The following is a 20,260-nucleotide window of genomic DNA, read 5'->3' on the forward strand; positions in this document are numbered from 1 at the left end:
GGGCCTCAGCTGGGGAGGGCTAGGCCCGACCGGGAGGGCAGCAGAACGCGGGCGGCAGCTCGGCCGGGCCGGTGTGAGCACAGCGTGACTCTGTAGGCTGCGTTTTCCCTCCCTGTAGGGTAAACCTCGCCATCTGCTTCCCTGGCGGGTCACGTTTCTCTTTGCTCCTCTCCGCACAACTTGCGGTTTTCTGCAAGTGAAGTGACCAGGACCGAGGTCTTCCCAGTGCTGAGTAGCGAGGAAAGCCCGTGTTGTGTCTTGCAGGCTCTGTCTCTGCCTGTTTATCCCAGTGTAACAGTTGATTTTTCCCAATGTGGACACGTTTCTCGACCCGCGGTTTCTTATGGCCTGTATCTTTTTTGTGCAGAACTGTTGTACAGCCAGGTGCTGACTGTCCAGTGTTTGGGGGGTGATTTGGCTTTGCCAAGTGTACCTTCTTTCTCTGATCCCTGCTAAATGAGACCTTTTTGTCAATTTTGTCAGCATCATTTTGAATGCTCACCTTGCCTTCTGTAGCTGCATCTCTCCCAGCTCTGCATTGTCTGCAGTTTTAACAATTATCCTGAATGTCCTTAGCCATTTTCCCCAAAGGAAGTCATCAACAGGACCAAACTAGGGCAAAATCTTTGGGGACCCCAACCCCAAATATTCATGTTCATAAAGTTCTGCTATCAAGTAGGTGCTGTCAAGGTTGGGGTGTATTAAAAGGCAAACAGATTTTTTTTTTATTTTAGGGCACTTTTTTGGGTGAATTAATCTTCAGAAAAAAATAATGTGAAAGGTAAATATGCCCATGATTATTAATTTTGAAACATTTAACTGATGAGTGTTTAACAGGTTTCTGTTTGGATTTGTTTCCATTAGTTTACTGGACAAAATATTCTTACTATTTGTTTACTTTTTCAGTGGGATATTCTGCAGTTGCTCTTAATCATGTCATTGATTTTAAAGAAAAGAAACAGGTAATTTTTGTTGGGGTTATTTGTTCTTAGTGTGTTTTCTCCTGTAAACCTACATTCCCTATTACATGTTCCCAAATAGCTTTATCTGCAGAATGCAGACCTCCATGCAAGTACAAATGTCTACATTTGTGGCAGAAATCCCATTTTATAACTCTGTATAATTGCCCTGGAGTTAACTTAGTATAGAATCATAGAATACTTTGGATTGCAAGGAACCTTTAAAGTCCAACCCCCCTGCTATGAGCAGGACATCTTCAACTAGATCAGGTTGCTCAGAGCCCCATCCAGCCTGTTCTTGAATGTTTCCAGGGACGGGACATCTACCACCTCTCAGGGCAACCTCTTCCAGTGTTTCACCACCCTCAGTGTGAAAAATGTCTTTCTTATATCTAGTCTGAATCTGCCTTCCTTTAGTTTAAAACCATTACCCCTTGTCCTGTCACAACAGGCCTTGCTAAAAAGTTTGTCCCCATCTTATAAGCCCCCTTTAAGTACTGGAAGGCTGCTTGAAGGTCTGCCTGGAGCCTTCTCTTCTCCAGGCTGAACAACGCCAACTCTCTCAGCCTGTCCTCACAGCAGAGGTGCTCCAGCCCTCTGATCATCTTCGTGGCCTCCTCTGGACTCGCTCCAACAGGTCTGTGTCCTTCTTGTGTTGGGGGCCCCAGAGCTGAAGGCAGTACTGCAGGTGGGGTCTAACAAGAGTCGAGTAGAGGGGGAGAATCACCTTCCTCGACCTGCTGGTCATGCTTCTTGTCTTAATGTGGTCTGTGTGTTGTCCCTGGGAAATAGTTTTGTAAGCATTGCAAATTTCTTTTGGGGATTGGAACACAGCTTTTGTTTATTTTGTAAACTTAACCCATGACATTTTGAATAACTTTGTTTTGTTCTCTTTTAAGGAAATTGTCAAGCCAGTATCTCCTTCAGAGTTGTTTCCATCTTTGCCTATTGTACAAGTATGTCTAGTTACGTTCTATGTATGCATTATTATTCTGAGTTACATTTTTTACCTTGGTGTGTTTGCATATGTGATTTTGAGTATTACATGTTAATCAAAAAAGAGAAATTTGTCCATTGCTTGATTGTTAAAACTCCTAGCATTGGAAGAAGGATACACTCGCATTAGAGTAGGCTCTAGTCATTGTTTTATAAATTAATTAAAAAATTGCTTTGTGTGAATTTTGCATCTTCTTGTACTTGAATAATTACAGTATAATTCTTGAAATTTGAGTTTTGGAAATAACTTCCTGGTTTTGATGGAGCAAGATTTGGATATAATGAACCAAGTCTGTATGTCAAATCATTGACATATGTTAATTCAGGAACTGCTTTTGCTTGCAGTTATAGCCTGCCTGGGGAACCATAGCAGTATTAAAACATACTTGGTTTTTCTCCATGATTTTACATTTTTTTGTTCTTTCTTTCTCCTTTCAATTGACCCTTCCTCAGAGAAACACAATAAATCATTCTTTGTAAAGGGCAGGTGTAATGTCAAGGAGATCAATATAAAATAGGGAAGTGTAGCTAACTACAGACTTTAGAACATTAGCACAGGCAAGAATATGAGCAAGGCGCCATTTTCTTTTTGTAGTGGACAGGGTAAAAGTCATGACAAATTTTTGCTTTGGAGTTTTTTAAGTCTTTTGTATTATTTCTTTTTTTTTGTAGGGGACGTCTAAAAGAATTAAAGTCTTAACCCGGCTAACACTTGTTGTTTCTGATCCTTCCCACTGTAACCTCTTGGTAAGTATATTTAATATGTTACTTTTCCAGTTTTTGTTTCCTGAATGAATGAAACTTTGGAAATTGTATGGGGAGAACTTAATGGATTTTATAGGACACTCAGCAGTGATTTCTCAGATTGCGTCTTTAGCAAATAATGTGATGATGAAGAGATGCAGACTTACAAGACTGGATATGGCTTCTGTTGATCATTTGTCAATATGGGACAACAGTTCTGTTCCTCAATTCTTGTCTTTGATTTCTGGACTTCAGTGCCAAAACTAGAAGACCATGAGCAAGCCCTGTGTGTTTATGTTTTAGCGCTACATGATCAAAGCAAAAGGTATAAGTGCCTTACTAGGTGGGTGGGACAAGCCTCAAAATGAGGATGAATGACTTCACAGTATGGTTCACAGCAGAGACCTACTATGTAATTGGGTGATTATTGGCTTTGGTTTAGTACTTGAAAGTGAAAAGGGGATTTTCTTCTCATTATTTTGGTTGTAATCATTGTGCGTAGCTTTGGCGTCTGCCAGAATTCAGGGTAATAATTGTTTCCTCCTATTGTAGCGATCAACATCTGCAAATATAAGGTTTTATGACATCATAGCAGTATTTCCGAAGACTGAGAAGCTGTTCCATGTAAGTACAATTATCTGGTTGGTAAAGCTCATTCAATAACTTTTAGTGCCTTGGGCTAGTTTGAGTACATGCTTTGTTTTGATTTTATTTCCCATTTTATACAGGCCTGCATGTCATGGGGCTAATGAAGCAACGTAGGCTACCTGGTCAGTTGACAGAGTGAGAGGATTGGGAGGGATTGCAGGAGGCTGCAAGGCCTTGAGGTGACTGGTTAAAGTCTGAAACATTTACCTGATGAATGGACTTGTATGCCCCTGCGCTATGAGGAGAGAAAACAACCTTCTTTTTTTCTAATATATATATGCTGTCAGCGTGTAGGAAACTTCTATCTTGAACTTTAACTTCTCAAACTCTTACAGCTTCCCCAAAACACATTTGCTGTCTTCTATTAGCATTACTTGTTCCTGGTCTCTGAAATGCCAGAGAAAGTGGGAATATTTTAAAGCAGAACTGACGTGGTTCTGAGAGTTACCTTCTTCCTTTTAGTTTTAGGTCTTCTCTTGGGAGTTCATTCAAATTAATAGCTAATCTCTTTTTCTTTAATTTTTCCTTTTATTGCATTATTTTAAATCAAAAGAGGAGCAAGAGCTTACGAGACAGAGCTAGTCCCAGTTGTCATAGCATCTTATGAACAAATAAAATTAAATTTCCAAAAGTAAACATGACTGATTAAACATAATGGCCCGTGCTCCATTGCCAGACTGAGATTTCTGCTTTTTCTTATTTTGAGTGTTTTGAATGCTCAAATTGAGTGAGAGAAGCTTCACTTCTGTGACTTCATGATATATTTGTTACTTTGCCTGCTGAGGAAACCATTCAAGCTGTATGAAAGTAGAGCAGCCTCGGGTGAAATACTTGAAGGGTAGGCGGTCATTTTCTCACTTGGATTTTATCCTGGCTGTTCAGAGCAAACCTGCAACTGAAAGCTGCCTCCACAAAATTTGTGAATCTTTGAAGGTTTTGCTGTATCAGTGTTACCGAACAGATGCTCACTTTTGTAGCAGTGGTAGGGCTCCAAGCGTGCTAGTGGGATAAAATAATTGGTGTGAATCACTTTCTAAACCTTAGTTAGGACTGATTTGTGACCTTAGCCCAATGCTGTTGTTTCTCACGTTGGTTTATGTTAATAGAAATACAAATATTTTGAACAGAACCCCCAATACTCTGTCACTTCTGTAATTTTAGAAAAACAAGGTGTTGCAAGTGTGTTTGACCATGAACTGGTTCGGTCCATTTCTGGTGTGTGATTGAAGAAGACATTTATTATTTAGAGGTGATGCCTAAATACAGTGATGTGCAGTAATTCTTCAGCAGTTACTGACAGCACCAAGTGTCATGTTGTCTTCCAGCTAGTTTTAAAACACCATCTGAGGCAGAGTGATCTCAGCTTGGTGTGTTGGGTGATAAGTGTTTGTTATCTCTGTCTCACTATATTTTTAATTAGATTGTTCTCAAATACTTCGTAGCAGCTGATGTGAGTGGTGTAATTGAATGGAGCATCTGGAAGCAAGTTACCTTTTTGTCAGAATTTTTTTCTTACAAAACCCAAAATTGTGACATCTGACCTGTTGCAAACCCATAAATAATAGCATTAACACTGAACTGGAAGAGTAGGTGGAACTGTCCTGTCTCTGTTAGCCTTGGCAGGCAGCAAGCAGGCATGCAGTTTAAAGCAGTGTGAAGAAGGCACAGGGACACCAAAAGCAAACATTAGTCTCTTTGGAGGAGTTCCAGAATTTACTTTCCAAGAGATCTTGTCCGTATAAAACTGAGTCTGTAGTTTTTGGTTTTTAAATAAATTAAAGCTACTTTCTAGTACTGCTGAATACCTGTTTTGACACATAAAAATTATATGTTTCTGTTTTGTTTTTCTAAATTATTTCCCCTCCTTTTTGAAAACTTGAGTTTTCAAGTTAAAGTACAAAGCAAAAGGCTGTAGAAGAAGGTGAATTGTAAAGAATCTTTCAGCAGAATAATTCAAGCATTAATTATAACAGTTACAGCTTGATGAAACTCATTTCTGACAGCTTTTATTTCCCTTGTAAGATTTTAGGACTCTTGGAGGTGTGAGAGAGGAGAATAGTTGTAAAATACTTTGCAGGGCCACTCTCCACCTCTTTCTTTTGGTCTCTGGCAGCAATATAAAATCTCACTTCTCAAGTGAGCGTGATCAGTTTATCAGGTGTTTAAACAAGCACCTGAAACCAGGTGATCAGCAGGGGCATGCTGTGTTGTTTTGGGGGGAAAGGGCGCTTTCTCATTTAAGGGTGGGTATTTTTTATTTTTAGCTGTGTTGTGTTGTGAATTCTGCTGCAGTTGGACATCCAGCTGTGGCAGTGTTTAAGCTGGCATAAACAGCCACTCCTTTCTGCGGGTCCCTGTCTGCTCTGCTGGTGAAGCTGCTTGCTTAGCTGCATGGCAGTTTGGTTTGAGGAACATGCTTTTGGCTGAAAAGTAACCAGAGTTTTTGCCAAGTTTATTTTGCAGACAGATCTGCTTTCCCACTCTGATTCAGCATTCAGCCACGTGGATAGTTGTGCCAGCACAAAGAGAACAGCTGTGCTTTGGGCAGGCTAACGCACGTAGCGACTCTTTAAGCTGACACTCTTGCAGGTGCTGGACAGTGTTAGGAAGGAAGCAAGCAGGACTCTTAATGAGACTGTCGTCTTTGCTTCCATGCTGGCAGCACTTTGAGCTGGGGAGGGAACCCAAGCATGTTTCTTGCAAACTGCATGAGGGGAAAGACTTCATCCTTACATGTTCGCATTCAGGGCAGGTTTGTATGTTTGTCTTTTGTTTAAAGATTTTAGGTTTTCTAACTTTCTGTGGAGAGCTGTCTTAATTTTGTGGAGGTGTCGACAGAGAGTCTGGTGCAAGTGATGTTACGATGAAGTTTCAGCATATATCTCTGGCTCTTATGACTCATGGATCTTTCACTGTTAAGGATGAAGCCTTCTAGGGTGGCTCTTGCACCACAGATTAACTTTATATTTTAGAATTAGCTGTTGGTAGTTCAACATTACCTCAAGAGCATCATGTTTCTCACCAACAATATGGCACTTGGTTTATTCTCCATAGAACAGGATTTTTCATGACCATTGGAGATATGCTCTAATTTTTGCATGGCCCAAAATCAGTCTGTGCCCTCTTGTCACAAGCCAGGGAAGCTTTTCTGTGACTGATTGTGGCAGTGATATGTAGTGAAAGCTGTGCTCAAAATCTCCAAATAATTTATATCCTCAGGGGTTTGAAGAGTTATGTTTGCCAAAATAATTGTAGAACATGCTGCTTCTTAAAGTCTCTCAAGAGGATTGTTTTGGGCTGCAAAAAAAAAAATGCCAGTAATAAGGTCTGTGCCTGTTGCTTTCCAAAAAATTTGCTTTTTAAGATTTCTGACTGTTTTAATGATATTAGTTAGTTCTGCCTGCAGTTTGTAAGCAATTAGCAGATCACCAGTATCTAAAAACCTTGCTTGTATAAGTCTGAGGATGTAGTGCAAAGCCAGATTTCGATGTTTATTCCTAAAATGTTTGCCAAGGCTTTCTTCAGGCCATCCAAGCAGCGGCAAATTTATTTATTTATGGCTGTCTGGAGTTTCCCAGCAGATGGGGCTCTTGCCTGCAGTGAGGCCGGGCAGACGCTGGGCTGTGCAACTGCTGCATATCGTTTTCTGTATGAAGTTTTTGCACTTCATATCCTCTCAGCAGACAGAGTAACCTTAATTTGCCTCTGTGTGTGACTTGTCTAGGAGCCAAAGCTAGGCTGAACATTGGAGTGTTTGGAGAAATCTTCTCTCCAACTTTCCATGCTGTGCAGGAATTCCTTCTTATGGGGAAGTATGACTCTTAATTTTGTTTTTCCTTGGTGGTATTTTCTGAAATGTTCTTGTCACTGGAATCCTGTAGATATCCTGGCATTTAGGTCACTCCCTTTCCCACTGAGCTTAATTTGCAAAATGGAAAATAGTTTTCCAGTGTTTCTGGAGCTGATTCAGGAAGGCTTGTTTTCTTATCACATAGAGCAACTTGCATGTTTCTGATGTGTATTCTTGCTTTCCTTCATTTTCGGCTTTCTCTCTTCCTGAATTTCCTGTGGCCTCACTGATATCTTTTCTAGGACATGATTCAGAGCTATTTGCTCTGTGCACGTTCACGTAAATCACCTTGTCTAGGTGGTAGTTTGTACTCCACATAAGAAAAGTAGTAGGGCTAAACTTACATGTGCAAATCTAATTTGATGCCATCAATTCCAACTGTGTCCTGCCTAACAGAGTTGGTAAAAGTAGGGCATGAAGATAAAGTTCAGTCTGAATGGCCTGGTAGGGACTTTTTAACATCAAAAACCTTGTGGTTTGCTGGATCTTTGAATTGCCATGTGTGCTGTGGCACTCCTGTCTAGGAGGGAGTGCAGTCAGCAGCTAAGAAACATTCCTAAAGCTGGGCCTGTGCTCTCATCTCCATCCAAATTTCGCGTGAACAAACTGGTAGAAGACTAGTTTGCAAAGCAGCAGCCTGCCCAGCGTTAGAGCAGCCCAGCCCTGGAAATCCCTGCAACCCCCACCGCTTTCGTGCTGGTGCGAGGAGGGATGAATGGTTGGCGCCTGGCCCAGGTGTATTTGGAGCAGTTGCTGGCAGGTTTCTGAATGTAGAGAGTTCCCCTATGTGTAGAAAATTCCTTTTCAAGTTCTTCAACCTATTTTATCTTCTTTGTTACAATGCTGCTTACAGACATTAATCTGGCCCTGTGTAATCATCTTTACAGGGTAGGCATATATAATTCCTACATATCTTGCAGGCATGAGCTTATATGTAAATCAGGGGCTCCCTTTTATGTGCACTTGATTTTCTCTGTATGTCAGTGTGGAGGTTCTCTGCCCTTTGTTCATTCCTTCTGTCTTTTAATACAGGCTGTAAATTGTGGTGTGAGTTCAAAGCTAAGCTTTTAAACTATAAACTTCGGTGCCATCTTCAGACTCTCCAGAGACGTGGTTTGCAGGAAGGGCTCCATGTTCCACACCCAGCCAGGAAAGTGAGGCCCTGTCCATCGGCCTCCGGTACTGGGCGTGAGACACCACCAGTCACTGGCTGACATTTTGCTTTTCTTTCAGTCTTTTGTTAGTTGCTTCTGGTAAAAATAATTGATCCTGAAAACAAACAGTTGCTACACTGGAATTAGAGAGTGATGGAGTAAGGGGCAGTTCCTGGGCTGTTCCCTTTGTAAACAGAGGTTGTCCCTCGTTAGCTCTGAATTCTTTTGCCAAAAACCAGCATTGCTTCTGCATGTCCTACATCAGATAAAAACAAAGCAATAATTCTTGCCTTTGGATTGGTCATTATTTTATTGGAAAAGTAGTTCTGTAAGTGAGAGAAGGCTTGGGTTTTAAGCCTGAAATGCTCAAGCTGTGCATGTGTAGCCCTGCTGATTTATTGGTATACCTACAAGGCATAGTACCTCTTCATTTTAAAACTGAACTCACCCTGGAGAGACATTTATTGCATTAAGAAATTAAGGAGACATTAGTGCACCTAAAGTTGCTTATGCATTTTTTGGCATATCTAATAATCTGTTCCTGTTTCTTTGCTGTAGATTGCTTGCACAACTCTGGATGTGGATCTGGTATGCATAAATGTAACAGAAAAACTGCCATTCTACTTCCGAAGGCCCCCTGTGAATATGGTAAATTTATATCTAAATTGTTTTCTTGCTGTTAAATTGTGCATTTATGTCAGTCTGAGTTGAATTCCCTAGCATTTCCATCCCACCATTCCCATCCCATTGGTTCTTTTCTTTTCTTGCATAATGTATAGTGTTGTTTCAGATGTCCTTCACTTCAAAGCCTCCACTGCAGCATTTAATACACAGTGATGTATGTTCTTTCTTTTTCTCTTTCCTGTCCCCCACTTAAGAAGGCAGAAGTGGTGTTCCCAAGGAATGGAAACAGAGCCTTAAGGCCACTACTATGCTAAGCAGTGAGATGTGGTGTGTTTGCTGACAAAGCTACTTCCCAAACCAGAAGTGGTACAGCTGTGTCAGAATAGATAAACAGCCCTGTGATTTAAAAGACAGGAAAATGTGAATGACAGTGTAAATTTGGGAAAAGGATGTCATGCCAGTTATTTGGAGGACAACTGTATTGAATCCCTACTTAGACAAAGGAATGTCTTGGCAAATGAACCAAATGTGGAATTGCTAAATATCTGCTGTGGGACATCAGCTTCAGCATGGATCATGACTATCAGCATGGATCAAATATTTTATTAATACAGTTCTGCCTACTGTGCATGGTTTGCCAGTAAGCTTAATTGCAACACGCTTTTAGGTGAACTAGTTTTTTACTCTTTAGGTATATGTCAAGGTTCATTCCACATGGGCATTCTTGGCTGATGCAGTCCTTAGTGCTTAAAAATTTAAATTTGGAATTGGCTAGAAATCCTAATTCCTCTTGTACAGAAAGTTTGACCTAGAATAAAAATTAAAAATGAACTAGGATTAATCCTGAAACAAAACGAAAGTAATAATTTGGAATTTACTATAGCCTGGGAATTTTAACGTTCCACTTGGAATAACAACTTTGTATAAAATGTTGTTTGAAAGTACCCTAGCTGCCTAAAACTCCAGCAGCTGACCCAAGTGAGGAGCTGGGTGGCTCTTGGAGCCCTGTGTTTGGAGACATTTTCCTTATAAGCTACTTCCCAGCTTCAAGGCAGTCTGTCTGGGTTTGTGCGTCCTGGGGCAGTCAGTTTTGGTGGTTGTGATGCCAGAGAGACAGATTGGCAGGCAACTGAAGTGGTGGGGATGAGGTTAAAAATCTGCTTGACTGGAAATTGGTGCATTGTCATCACCTGCCTTGGTTTTGATAAATTCAGGCTTCTCTTCTTGTTTGCAGATCTCAGACCAGTTCTGTGTAAAACATTTGATACGTACATAGCTTCTGTTGTGCTTGCATGCAGAGGTCATGCATGGATGGCAGCTGGATTAATTCCATCTGTATTCAGTTACTGGACCATCTTATAGTATTAAGATTGCAGCATTTTTTAATAATATGAGTGTAAAGCATAGAGTAACATTTCAGGCAAATGTAGTATAGGCCATGGAACAAAGAACTCCTAGCTTTGAATTGCGTCTTTATTGCTAACTCACTGTGTCCTGTAGCAAGTTGCTTAACCTTTCTCTGTGTGTTTGCAAAAACAAGAATAGTAGGCTTTTGGTGAGGTACTTGGACAGATAGCAAAGGATTTTAAAGCAGCTGAAAGTATAATCAGTATTATTATTTGGAACCTCTCTTGTGACTCACTTTTATTTAACATTGTCACAAATAACAGAGTATGCCGTGAGACGGGAGGGAAGGGTCCTCGTTGGTGCTTTTATGCAAGGAAAAATTCTTCATCTGGAAGGTGTGGGTACTATTGGAAGCAGTGGTTGTCCTTACAGCAGGCTGTGGGGATAGACGAGGAGAGTCCTCAAAATTTCAAGACTTGTTTCTGACCAGCAGTGGTTACCTGTCTCCTCAACTCTGTGGTAGTGGAAAGCCAATTACAGCTAATAAGTGGCTGGTATTTCTTTGTTTGTTAAACCTCATTTATTTGTCATCCCAAGATTCAAGTACACAGATCTGGTGTACAGTGAAACCTTACCCCCTGCCCCTTTCATGCTATGCTATGCTCTTGCTGGAACAATTCCACCTTGATTTTTTTCATATATAACACAGTTAAACTGAGAATAAGCTACATCAATAATAGACACCAGTTGTTAGATTGTTATGCTTCTCTCCTTTTGATTTTTGATCACTGTCTTTCATGTGAAGGCAATAGATCGAGGCATTTACTTTGAACTTCTTTACACGCCTGCCATCAAAGACTCCACAATGAGAAGATACACAATTTCAAATGCGATCAGCCTGATGCAGATCTGCAAAGGAAAGGTAAGCTCTCAAAGTGAACACAAGCTACTTAATTCAGTTCAAATTCTTCTGGAGTTGTACAAACTGAGCCATTTTAAATTAGTTTGATGCTGGGATTTCTGAAGCTGTGACTGAATCTTTGCCTACTAATACAAGGACACATTATTCTAGCTCCAGGTGCTTCCAGCCATGGACCACTGCATGCTTGCTTAAGTTGTCAGGCCGTTAGATTCTTTTTTTCAGAACAACCTGTCTGTTATTATGGTATGCAATATCCAAAACAAAAGGGGGAAAAAAAAGTGCCAGAGATCTAAGGTTTGCACTAGAACTGAAATCCATGCATCTCTTAAATCCCCTGTTTCATATTTCTTATTGACCAAGAGCTCTTTTTTGATAGTATACCTTGAATATGGGGGGTAGAAAATAATAAGAAAAAAGTAGAAATCTTGTTTTTTTTAAACAGTTAGTAAATTCCTAGCGTACAAAACAGACCCAACAGCTAGCTGGCTATCAGCCAGGGCTTTGCTGCAGTCAGATCAAATGCATTCTTCCCTGCTACTGAAACCCAAGGAAGAAGTAACGCTTGCAGCTGAGACGCCTGTAATCCATTGCTTTCATACCTTACCTCCTCCCAGGCTAAACTGCCTGTCATGCTGGGTCCTCTCAGGCCATTTTTTTTTTAAGAGGTAAGCATATCATAATACATATCCAAGTTAAAAGAGATTGTAGCTCCAACTACCATTATTGGAAACAGCCTTTACCACACTTAGCTAGTCCAGAGAAGCCAAAATTGGCATTACCCTGCAAATCTAGTCTGAAGTGGGATATACAGCTTAGAAGGCCAAAAAGCAGATCTGTTGTTACCTCAGTTCCCCTCGGGCATGACAGCCAATTTTATAGGACAGCAGAGTGGTCAAAGGGATTAATTACCTTGGTGCTATGGAAGAAAGTGAGTGTTTGCTTGGCCTTTCCTGAGAAGCCCAGCTCTGGGAGTTAATTGCACAAAATACTGACTTGGAGATGAGGTACATACACACAAAACCCCTTTCCTTTGGGATTCTTTTTTGCCAGTGCTCCTCTTTCATCTGTGCAGTTACAGATGTGCTGCTCATGCGGTTGTTAATTTGGAGAGCACCAGTTGAGTTGGTGTCACAAACAGAGCAAGTGAGACATTCAGGCACTCAGTCTGTGCACAGTGCCCTTTCTTTCTGCATCTGTCAATCTAGTGCATCATCTGTGCCTGGAAGGTAAATCAGCTGGGGCTAGGCATGACATGTTGTTGTTAGGCACTGGAAGAGCTGGGAGAGGACTGATAGCTTGTCTTTATTTTTTGCCTCCAGACTCAGTACCTGGTGGGCCAGCAGAGATGGTTATCATCCATCACCGACAGTTTATCTCCATCAGTTACGTAAAGGCCTTTTTTTAACAGGACATGGGATGGCTGGTCCATAAGATGCTTGCATGGGCACCTGGCACGCAGCTCTTGCCTTCTGTATCCTATAGTTGCTGACCCTGTAGCAGCTTTTGCATCCTTTTGTTCCTCCTCTGTTGTAGTAGGGCAGAGAAACTTCCAGAAATTTACTAGTGTCCTCAGAGCTCGCACTGAGCAGAGTCCTTAAAAAATGTTAAAATGTGCAGGGAATGAGGGAGGGACTTGCCTGCCTTGCCAGACAGAAGGTGTGCATAGCCACAGTCCCTCACCTCCTGTGTTTTGGTAACTGAGTGTGGGTACTGTGCCTGGAGCAGTGTACTGAACAGCTGCTGCCTCCTTTACCTGGGGAGATAATGTTTTGCCTTTGAGTGCTTCCCTCTAGCCCTTCCCTTGGATTTGCCTTTGCCTGCCTCTCCTTCACTTGCTAGCAGTGCTTTTCTTGTCTGCTCTTGTCTCCTTCTCCCGTCTTACCCATCCCTAACTGGAAGACGGTTGCCTTTGAACCAGGCAGACCATGTCTCCAATGCACAGCAATGAACCGTGATCCCAATGCTGATTCAAGATGGTCTGCACAGCTGCTCTGGGAGCTTCTCTGAGCCTGGGAGACAGGCGTTGATTGCTACAGCTCAGAGCAGGAGTCTTGAATTTTCCCATCAAACCCTTCCAGTCAGCACCACTAAAGCTCAAAAGCACCCTTGGGATCCATAGTGCAGTCATTTTAAAGGTGAACTATGCAGAAAGAAGTGTCCTGGGCTCCATCATGATGTGTGCTGTAAAGTCACTTTGATGTATGTATTGCTTCTGCTTCTGGCTTTCCTTATGCTAAGGCAGAGTTGTCTGTCCCATCCTTTCCCCCTCAGCACAGGGAAACTTTGAGCACAGTGTGAACATGCAGTCATTTCCACGCAAATAGCTCTTCTATGTGTTGCGTTCCAGCTGTGCACAGAGCATTTTCTTCCAGTGTCTGCTCTGTTGTTTGTGCTGGGGAGATGGCAGGACAAGCAAAGCAGGGGAAGGGATTAAAAGCCCCACCTTGTAACCGGAGGTGGTGTGATGTGTTGGTGGTACTGACGTCAGAGAGTTAAAGTCTTTCACTGCCTCAGTACAATTCTCATTCTCACCCACTCAAGCAGGAATTCCCAAAGCCTTTTATTCAGTATAATAAAAGGTGCAAGGAATTTTTTGCTGCTACAAAGTTTCCACCTGTGCAAAACAGTCTTCCCCTGGGTGAGCATCCTTGGAGGTTTAACATTAGGAGAGCATGCTGGAAGCTGAGCTGTGGTATCTGCCAGCCCCTGAGCAGTCACGTACTTACTCTGCAGAAACCCTTTGGGAGAGAAGGGAGAAGGATGTTTCTCTGCCTGGTGATTTTCATGAGGGTGCCAGTGTTGAGGGAAGTAAGCGTATGGCATGAATTGGCAGCTGCTGCCTAGCTGCAGATGGGTTTCTTCATCCAGTGTGAGTTTAAAGCCAGCATGAATGCTGAGGTTAGGATTGAGTTGGACTGCAACACAGAGAGTAGACTGAAAATTTGGGAGCACCAAACTGTCTAAAGGCACTATCTGTAAGCTGCTTCTGGGGGATCCTGGACTCCTAAGTCCATTTCTGTTACAGCTCAGGCTGAATTGTCATTTGTGTGGGTCCTCTTTCAGCTAGTGTAAATAGAGGGGACACTTCTTAACACAGTGTGTGCAACTCTGCATTTCTGCTTTACCCTTAAGGTCCTTTTAAAGTCCACTATGAGACATACAGGCTGATAGGTACTTGCTTAATGTCATGACTGACATTTATATTGATTAGCCTATCCCTCTAAAAGGTGTGGTCCTTATTCAACTCAACATCTATCTGTGAGAGGTTTGTAACGGCAAGGGAGGGCTTGTCCCTGTGCCCCTCTCTCTGTAGGGGACAGGGAGATAACCTGTGTTTATTCATGTCTCCAAATTAAGATCCACACCCTGCTAGAGTTCACTGCAGGGTGTGGTAGAAGAATATCTGAGGGCGTCAGATACTCTGATGCTTAATTGTGGTCTGAGCCTGAATTTAGCTAATGCTCATAAAGTCTTTGCTGCTTGCTGAATTTTTTTTCTCATTTCTTGATGCTGACATGAACGTTTGTTCTCTTTTGTTTTCCAGAACATTGTTATATCTAGTGCAGCTGAAAGGGTAAGTCCCAGATATTTTTTTTGAAGTCAGAACAATTTGAGGATTTATCTATGGCTGAAAATACAGCTTTAATTATATATTAAACATATAAAAATTGTAATTTTAAATATGATACCATCTTGTGGTTTTTTTTTAATCAGTCTGTTTTATCAAAGAATTGTATTGTGGGCTTTGGGGGTTTTTTTGTTTAGTTGGGTGGGGTTTTTTTGCTGCTATGGTATTTTCCATCACGGTTTTCTCCCAGATGGGGACTCTGTTTTCCAAAATAATAGTATTTGCTTGATTTCCTAGTGCATCTTCAGCACCTTGCTATTATGTAGCATTTAATCTTGCCTTCCTGATAGCCCTGTCCTGCCTGCTCGCACTCTGTCAGCTTGCGAGAGAGTGCATGCACATATCCAACCTTCTTTTGTTTTGTTTTAGCCTTTAGAACTACGAGGTCCTTACGATGTGGCTAATCTGTATCCTTTTTCCAAGTCAAAGACGGCAGTTAATAGTAACATGTGAAAGTTCAAAGTGGTTGTGAAATACTACTGTCCTTTACAGTCCTTGAACTTTACACAGCAATCCTTGTTGGTGACCAGTTCAGTGAATCAGGGCTATAAGTGGGTGGGGAGGGAGCAAGAGATCTTGGTCCTGGGGTGGCATGAGCAGTCACTGTAAATAGTAATGTCTCTGTTCAGTTACAGGTATGTTTTGTTGTGATGGAGAATAGTAGAATAGTTTGGTTTGAAAGGACCTTAGAGATCATCTTGTTCCAACCCCCCTGCCATGAGCAGGGACACCTTCCACCAGACCTGGTTGCTCAAAGCCCCATCCAACCTGGCCTTGAACACTTCCAGGGATGGGGCATCCACAACTTTTCTGGGCAACTTGTTCCAGTGCCTCACCACGCTCACATGGAAGAATTTCTTCCTAATATCTAATCTAAATCTTCCCTCTTCCGGTTTAAAACCATTGCCCCTTGTCCTATCACTACACACCCTTTTTAAAAGTCCCTCTCCAGTTTTCTTGTAGGCCCCTTTTAGGTACTGGAAGGCTGCTCTAAGGTCTCCCCAGAGCCTTTTCTTCTGCAAACTGAACAACCGCAATTCTCTCAGCCTGTCCTCACAGCAGAGGTGCTCCAGCCCTCTGATCATCTTCGTGGCCTCCTCTGGACTCGCTCCAACAGGTCCATGTCCTTCTTGTGTTGGGCGCCCTAGAGCTGAAGGTAGTACTGCAGGTGGGATCTCATGAGAGTGGAGTAGAGGGGGAGAATCCCCTCCCTCCACCTGCTGGTCATGCTGCTTGTGAGGCACCCCAGGATATGGTAGGGTTTCTGGGCTGCAAGTGCACGTTGCTGGGTCATGTCGAGCTTCTCGTCAACCAACACCCCTAAGTCCTCCTCAGGGCTGCTCTCGATCCATTATCCACCCAGCCTGGATTTGTGCTTGGGATGCATTGATACTGTGTGGGTGTAAGTGGAGAAATAAATAAAAAACATAAAAATCTATGGACACTGTGAACCAGAAATTATTACTTATGATGTCCAAGGTGCCACATCTTTGGTAGAAGAAGCTATAAAATCGTGTTTATATTAAGAATGAAAAAGTACCTATCTGAGTGCTGGTTACTTCTGTTCTGAATTTGCCAGTCCTTAGTTACATATGTGCTGTTAAATAAGTGGTTGTGTTCTAGAAATCAGGGAGAATGTCTTTTCTCCTCTTCTTTTAGGAATTCAGATGCATTTTTACTACTCCCCCCCCTCCCTGTCCCACAAGCGAATATCTGGACTGTCCCTTGAAGGGGAGGAGCGTGCTCTGAGTCATGAGAACCGTGTGGGAGGGTGTGCAGCCTGGAAGGATTTTATGTGCAAGGTTTCCTTCCCTCTTAAAAAGAGCAGTCAGGCTCAACCCAAATTAACATACTTAATCTGGTGTCATCCCTGCTCAAGGTGGCTGGGAACTTTTCAGCATAATGCTTTTGTATCAGATAGTGCCCTTTCCCCAGAACTGAAATTTTCAATGGGGTAAGTTTTTGCTTGATTATGCATATAAAAATGTTCCTGTATTGATAGACTTTCCTTTTGAAAAGGACAGCTTCTTGTCTGGAAAAAAGCAATGTTGCCAGGAGCTTTCCAGGAGGGCTGCTGGGGAACTGCAACCAGGAGAATTGGGTGCCTCAGTTCCCTACCTCTGGGTAACCTTATGCAAAATGTCACTTTGAGTTATGGCTTTGCTAATTCCCAGTTATTTGTAGAGTAAGCAAACTATCGTGCAAACAGACTTCATTATTCTGTTTGTTCCTTTCTGTGCATTTTGATCCTGAACAAAGGTGACAGAGGTTTGCTGTTTGGCCTGTCAGAAAGCGAAGCCAAGGCAGCTGTGTCTACCAACTGCAGAGCCACCATGCTTCATGGAGGTAAGTGAAAAGCGCATGCAAGCTTGTGTAAGTAACATGTGCATTTGTTAAACTAAGTTCATGTTAATGCATATTTTCCAAAAGTTCTGAGACCTTATAGAGCAAGTCAGCTTGGGGTTTTAGCTCTCTTGTCCAATGCATCAAGAGGAGCTTGTATGGCAAGGATGTTTTATTTTCCCTTGTTGCCATGTTAGCAAATCAGCGTCTGAAATAGTGGTGCTCTCTGTACTGGAGTACTTGGTTAACCACATTAGCAAGTCATAAACTGTTTAGCCAAAACACAGCCCATTGTGCTTCGTAGTAAAACTATCCCTTGTTTCAGAAGAGGTTCAATGTTGTTCATTGACACCAGCAGAAACTACGTGATTGACTTCAAGAAAATCAGGATGCATGTGTTGCATTTACCCTCTTGCTGCATGAGTACAGAAGCAACCTTTGCCATGTCCCTTTCTGATGCTTTATTATGTGGTCTATTTCTGACTCATTTTTCAGTGCAGACCATTTCAAATGATGCAAAATCAAATACCCTGAGTGCTCTCTGCTTAGAAAAAAATGTTTCGTCTAGTGTCCGATGGCTTGAAGTGTTTGGGTGAAACAAAACTTGATTCCTTATACTCTCAACAGAGGCAGCTCACCGTAGCTCTCTTTTACTTGCCCATTTTTAATATTAAGAAAATGGAAATTTAGCTTGTAATCCGCTGCACTGGAAATCAGAAGTTTTCCAGTTGTATTTTGTGTCCTGGTGTCAATGCAGCAAAGAGATGCCACAGTTTGTGCTCCAGCAATCAATTTAGACCCTTGCTTTCCATTGTAGCGCAAATTTCTCCATCTCTACCCTCCCTTTCACGTGCTTGTTTATTGGTTCTTAGTGTTTCTTGATTTTTGTTGTTTATTCTGATGGCAGTTTAACTTTGTGACTGACTAGTCACATCCAGCTCTTTAATTTCTTCCTCTGACAAGGTTTGCTGGGCAGGTATGATTTCTTGTTACCTTCTCAACAGCTTGAGTTGCTCTAAGTTTCAAATGCACAGTAGGATTTGGTTTGTATCTCTTGTTTCAGTAGAGGAGGGGCTTGAACCTGCTGTAATTCACAGCAGGTAGGCTCCAACCTGCTAGTTATCTACCTAGAGACAGTGTGTTGGAAGAATTTTTGTCAAGTTTGTGTGGAATTTCTCAAGACTATCATCTATCTTGTATGTGAAACTAAATAGCAGATGTCATTTCCCTGTCCCCCAAAGAATACTAGCCCAGAATAACACAATATACTTTGGCAAGATTCTTCCAGAGCCTCTTTGCTAACAGAGTATTGTTAAGGTATCTCTTTTACCTCAAATTTTGCAGAGAAGCCTCCCACTGGTAGTTATGAAATTAGGTTGGGCTCACAAGGTTGTTTGGCAAACATGTGAGGAGTTTGGTAACATCACACAGTAGTAATTTATGGTAATGCTGAGGGTTCTGTAAATCAAATATTCTTGAATACCATAAAGCCACTTGCTTGGTATGTATAGGGAAGCCTCTGCCAATATAGCTGTGCCAGCATAGCCTGTTTAAGAATCCTGGGGTATGTGGATACTTTATTTTTAAGAACATTGTGTTTTGTTCAGAAATGCTTTTGACAATGCTTCAAGAATGTGTCCTTCTGTGACTCTTGAACTGATTAAGCCTAATTTCCTATGGTTTTGTGTGTCTGCAGCCCCTCAACCCCTGCAGACCTCAGTTTTCCCTTACGTTTGCTGTAATTCTACACCCACCATCAGATTTCCCCCTTTAGTTTCCCCACTCTGTAATGCAGCATATCCCCAGCTCCTGCCCATGCAGGTTGCTTACCTGCTGTGTGTGCTGACTGGCTGGCTGTTAAACATGTTGAACTGCTTTGGGGTATGGACACCTGAAATGAGTATGCATTAAATGCATTAGTGTTATTTTATTTGAGGTACTGCAGCTTCTGCTCGTGTGTTCCAGAAACTCGGAGGAGTGCCTGTGGGGTAGTGTACACGGTGAAGAAGCCTCGCAAGGTTGAGGAGGAAGAAACAACATTGCCAGCCTGCAAAAAAGCTAAGACTCAAGCTTGAGGGCTGAACCAATTGTCAACAGGAGCCTCCATCCCATCTTTACCCAGTGTTGAGTCTTCCCCCACCCTCCAGCCAGCCCAGTTCCTCCCTTACTACTTTATTTAGCCTGGAGAAGAATTATTCTTCTGGTCTTCAAGTGAGGAAAGCCGTGGGCGTGAGACTGCTGAATGGTAGTTCACCACATCTGAAAGGTCATGCTGGGATTCTGGCCAAGGTCAGGAGACTGTCTCTCCACCCTGTCATAGGTCTTCTGGAGTTAGTGCAAACTCAATGCAACATTTCTAACATGGAAAGTTTCAGTTGTACAAGTGCATTCCTTTTTTATTAAAAATGTTTCTAAGAACACATGTCTTTGAAGTCTAGCTCTTACGGTTTCTCAAGTTTTAAACATTTCTGTACTAAACCTTACAACAGCAAGCCGGTAGATGAAGTTTACCCTCAGTGGCCTGTGAAGAATAATAGTGCAGTGGAAAAAGAAAAAAAAAAAAAAAAAAAAAAAAGGAAAAAAAAGGCTTCCCTTTCAAAAAAAAAAAAAAAAAAAAAAAAAAAAAGGAAAAAATCTGCTTCCCATTCTGTTTCGTGATCAATGGCTGTAAAGAAGACCCCAGGATCTGTCACTTGCTAGGATATGTCTGGGATTGTGTTACAGTAGGACTGACTGACCTGACCTGCCAGACACACATCCCAACGGCCATCCCTGTCCTGCAACTCTTAAAACTAAACAGTAACATGAGATGGTTACTGCAAATGGGAAGGAAGCCCAAGGTTACACTGAATGTGTGCTCAGCATGGTATGTTGCAGTCACAGCATAACAGCTGTCTCACCTAGGCCTGAGCAGTTTCCACGTCACATCATTTTTACTGCATCATTTCCTTCTTTATGTCCTGGTCTGGCAGTGTTGTCTATGAGAGTGTTCATTTTGCTGCCTTCTGCCTTTCCATTTTCCTTCCTGTTAATGCCTCAGTAAAC

The 20,260-nt window shown here is 42.0% G+C and overlaps 1 protein-coding gene across 1 annotated transcript; it reads left to right on the forward strand.

Annotated features, from left to right (window-relative positions):
* Positions 1 to 906: 906 nt before the first annotated feature.
* RPP30 (ribonuclease P/MRP 30kDa subunit) lies at positions 907 to 19,606 on the forward strand (the record flags this gene model as incomplete). Its single annotated transcript, XM_009709102.1, has 10 exons — positions 907 to 962; positions 1,859 to 1,915; positions 2,628 to 2,702; positions 3,252 to 3,323; positions 8,910 to 8,999; positions 11,128 to 11,244; positions 14,789 to 14,818; positions 15,242 to 15,279; positions 17,139 to 17,218; positions 19,181 to 19,606. Coding segments are annotated over 10 exons (725 nt in total), but the record flags the coding sequence as incomplete, so codon positions are not given.
* Positions 19,607 to 20,260: the final 654 nt, after the last annotated feature.

Source organism: Cariama cristata, unplaced genomic scaffold (genome assembly GCF_000690535.1).
Source record: "Cariama cristata isolate BGI_N322 unplaced genomic scaffold, ASM69053v1 scaffold21091, whole genome shotgun sequence".
Lineage (NCBI taxonomy): Eukaryota > Metazoa > Chordata > Aves > Cariamiformes > Cariamidae > Cariama > Cariama cristata.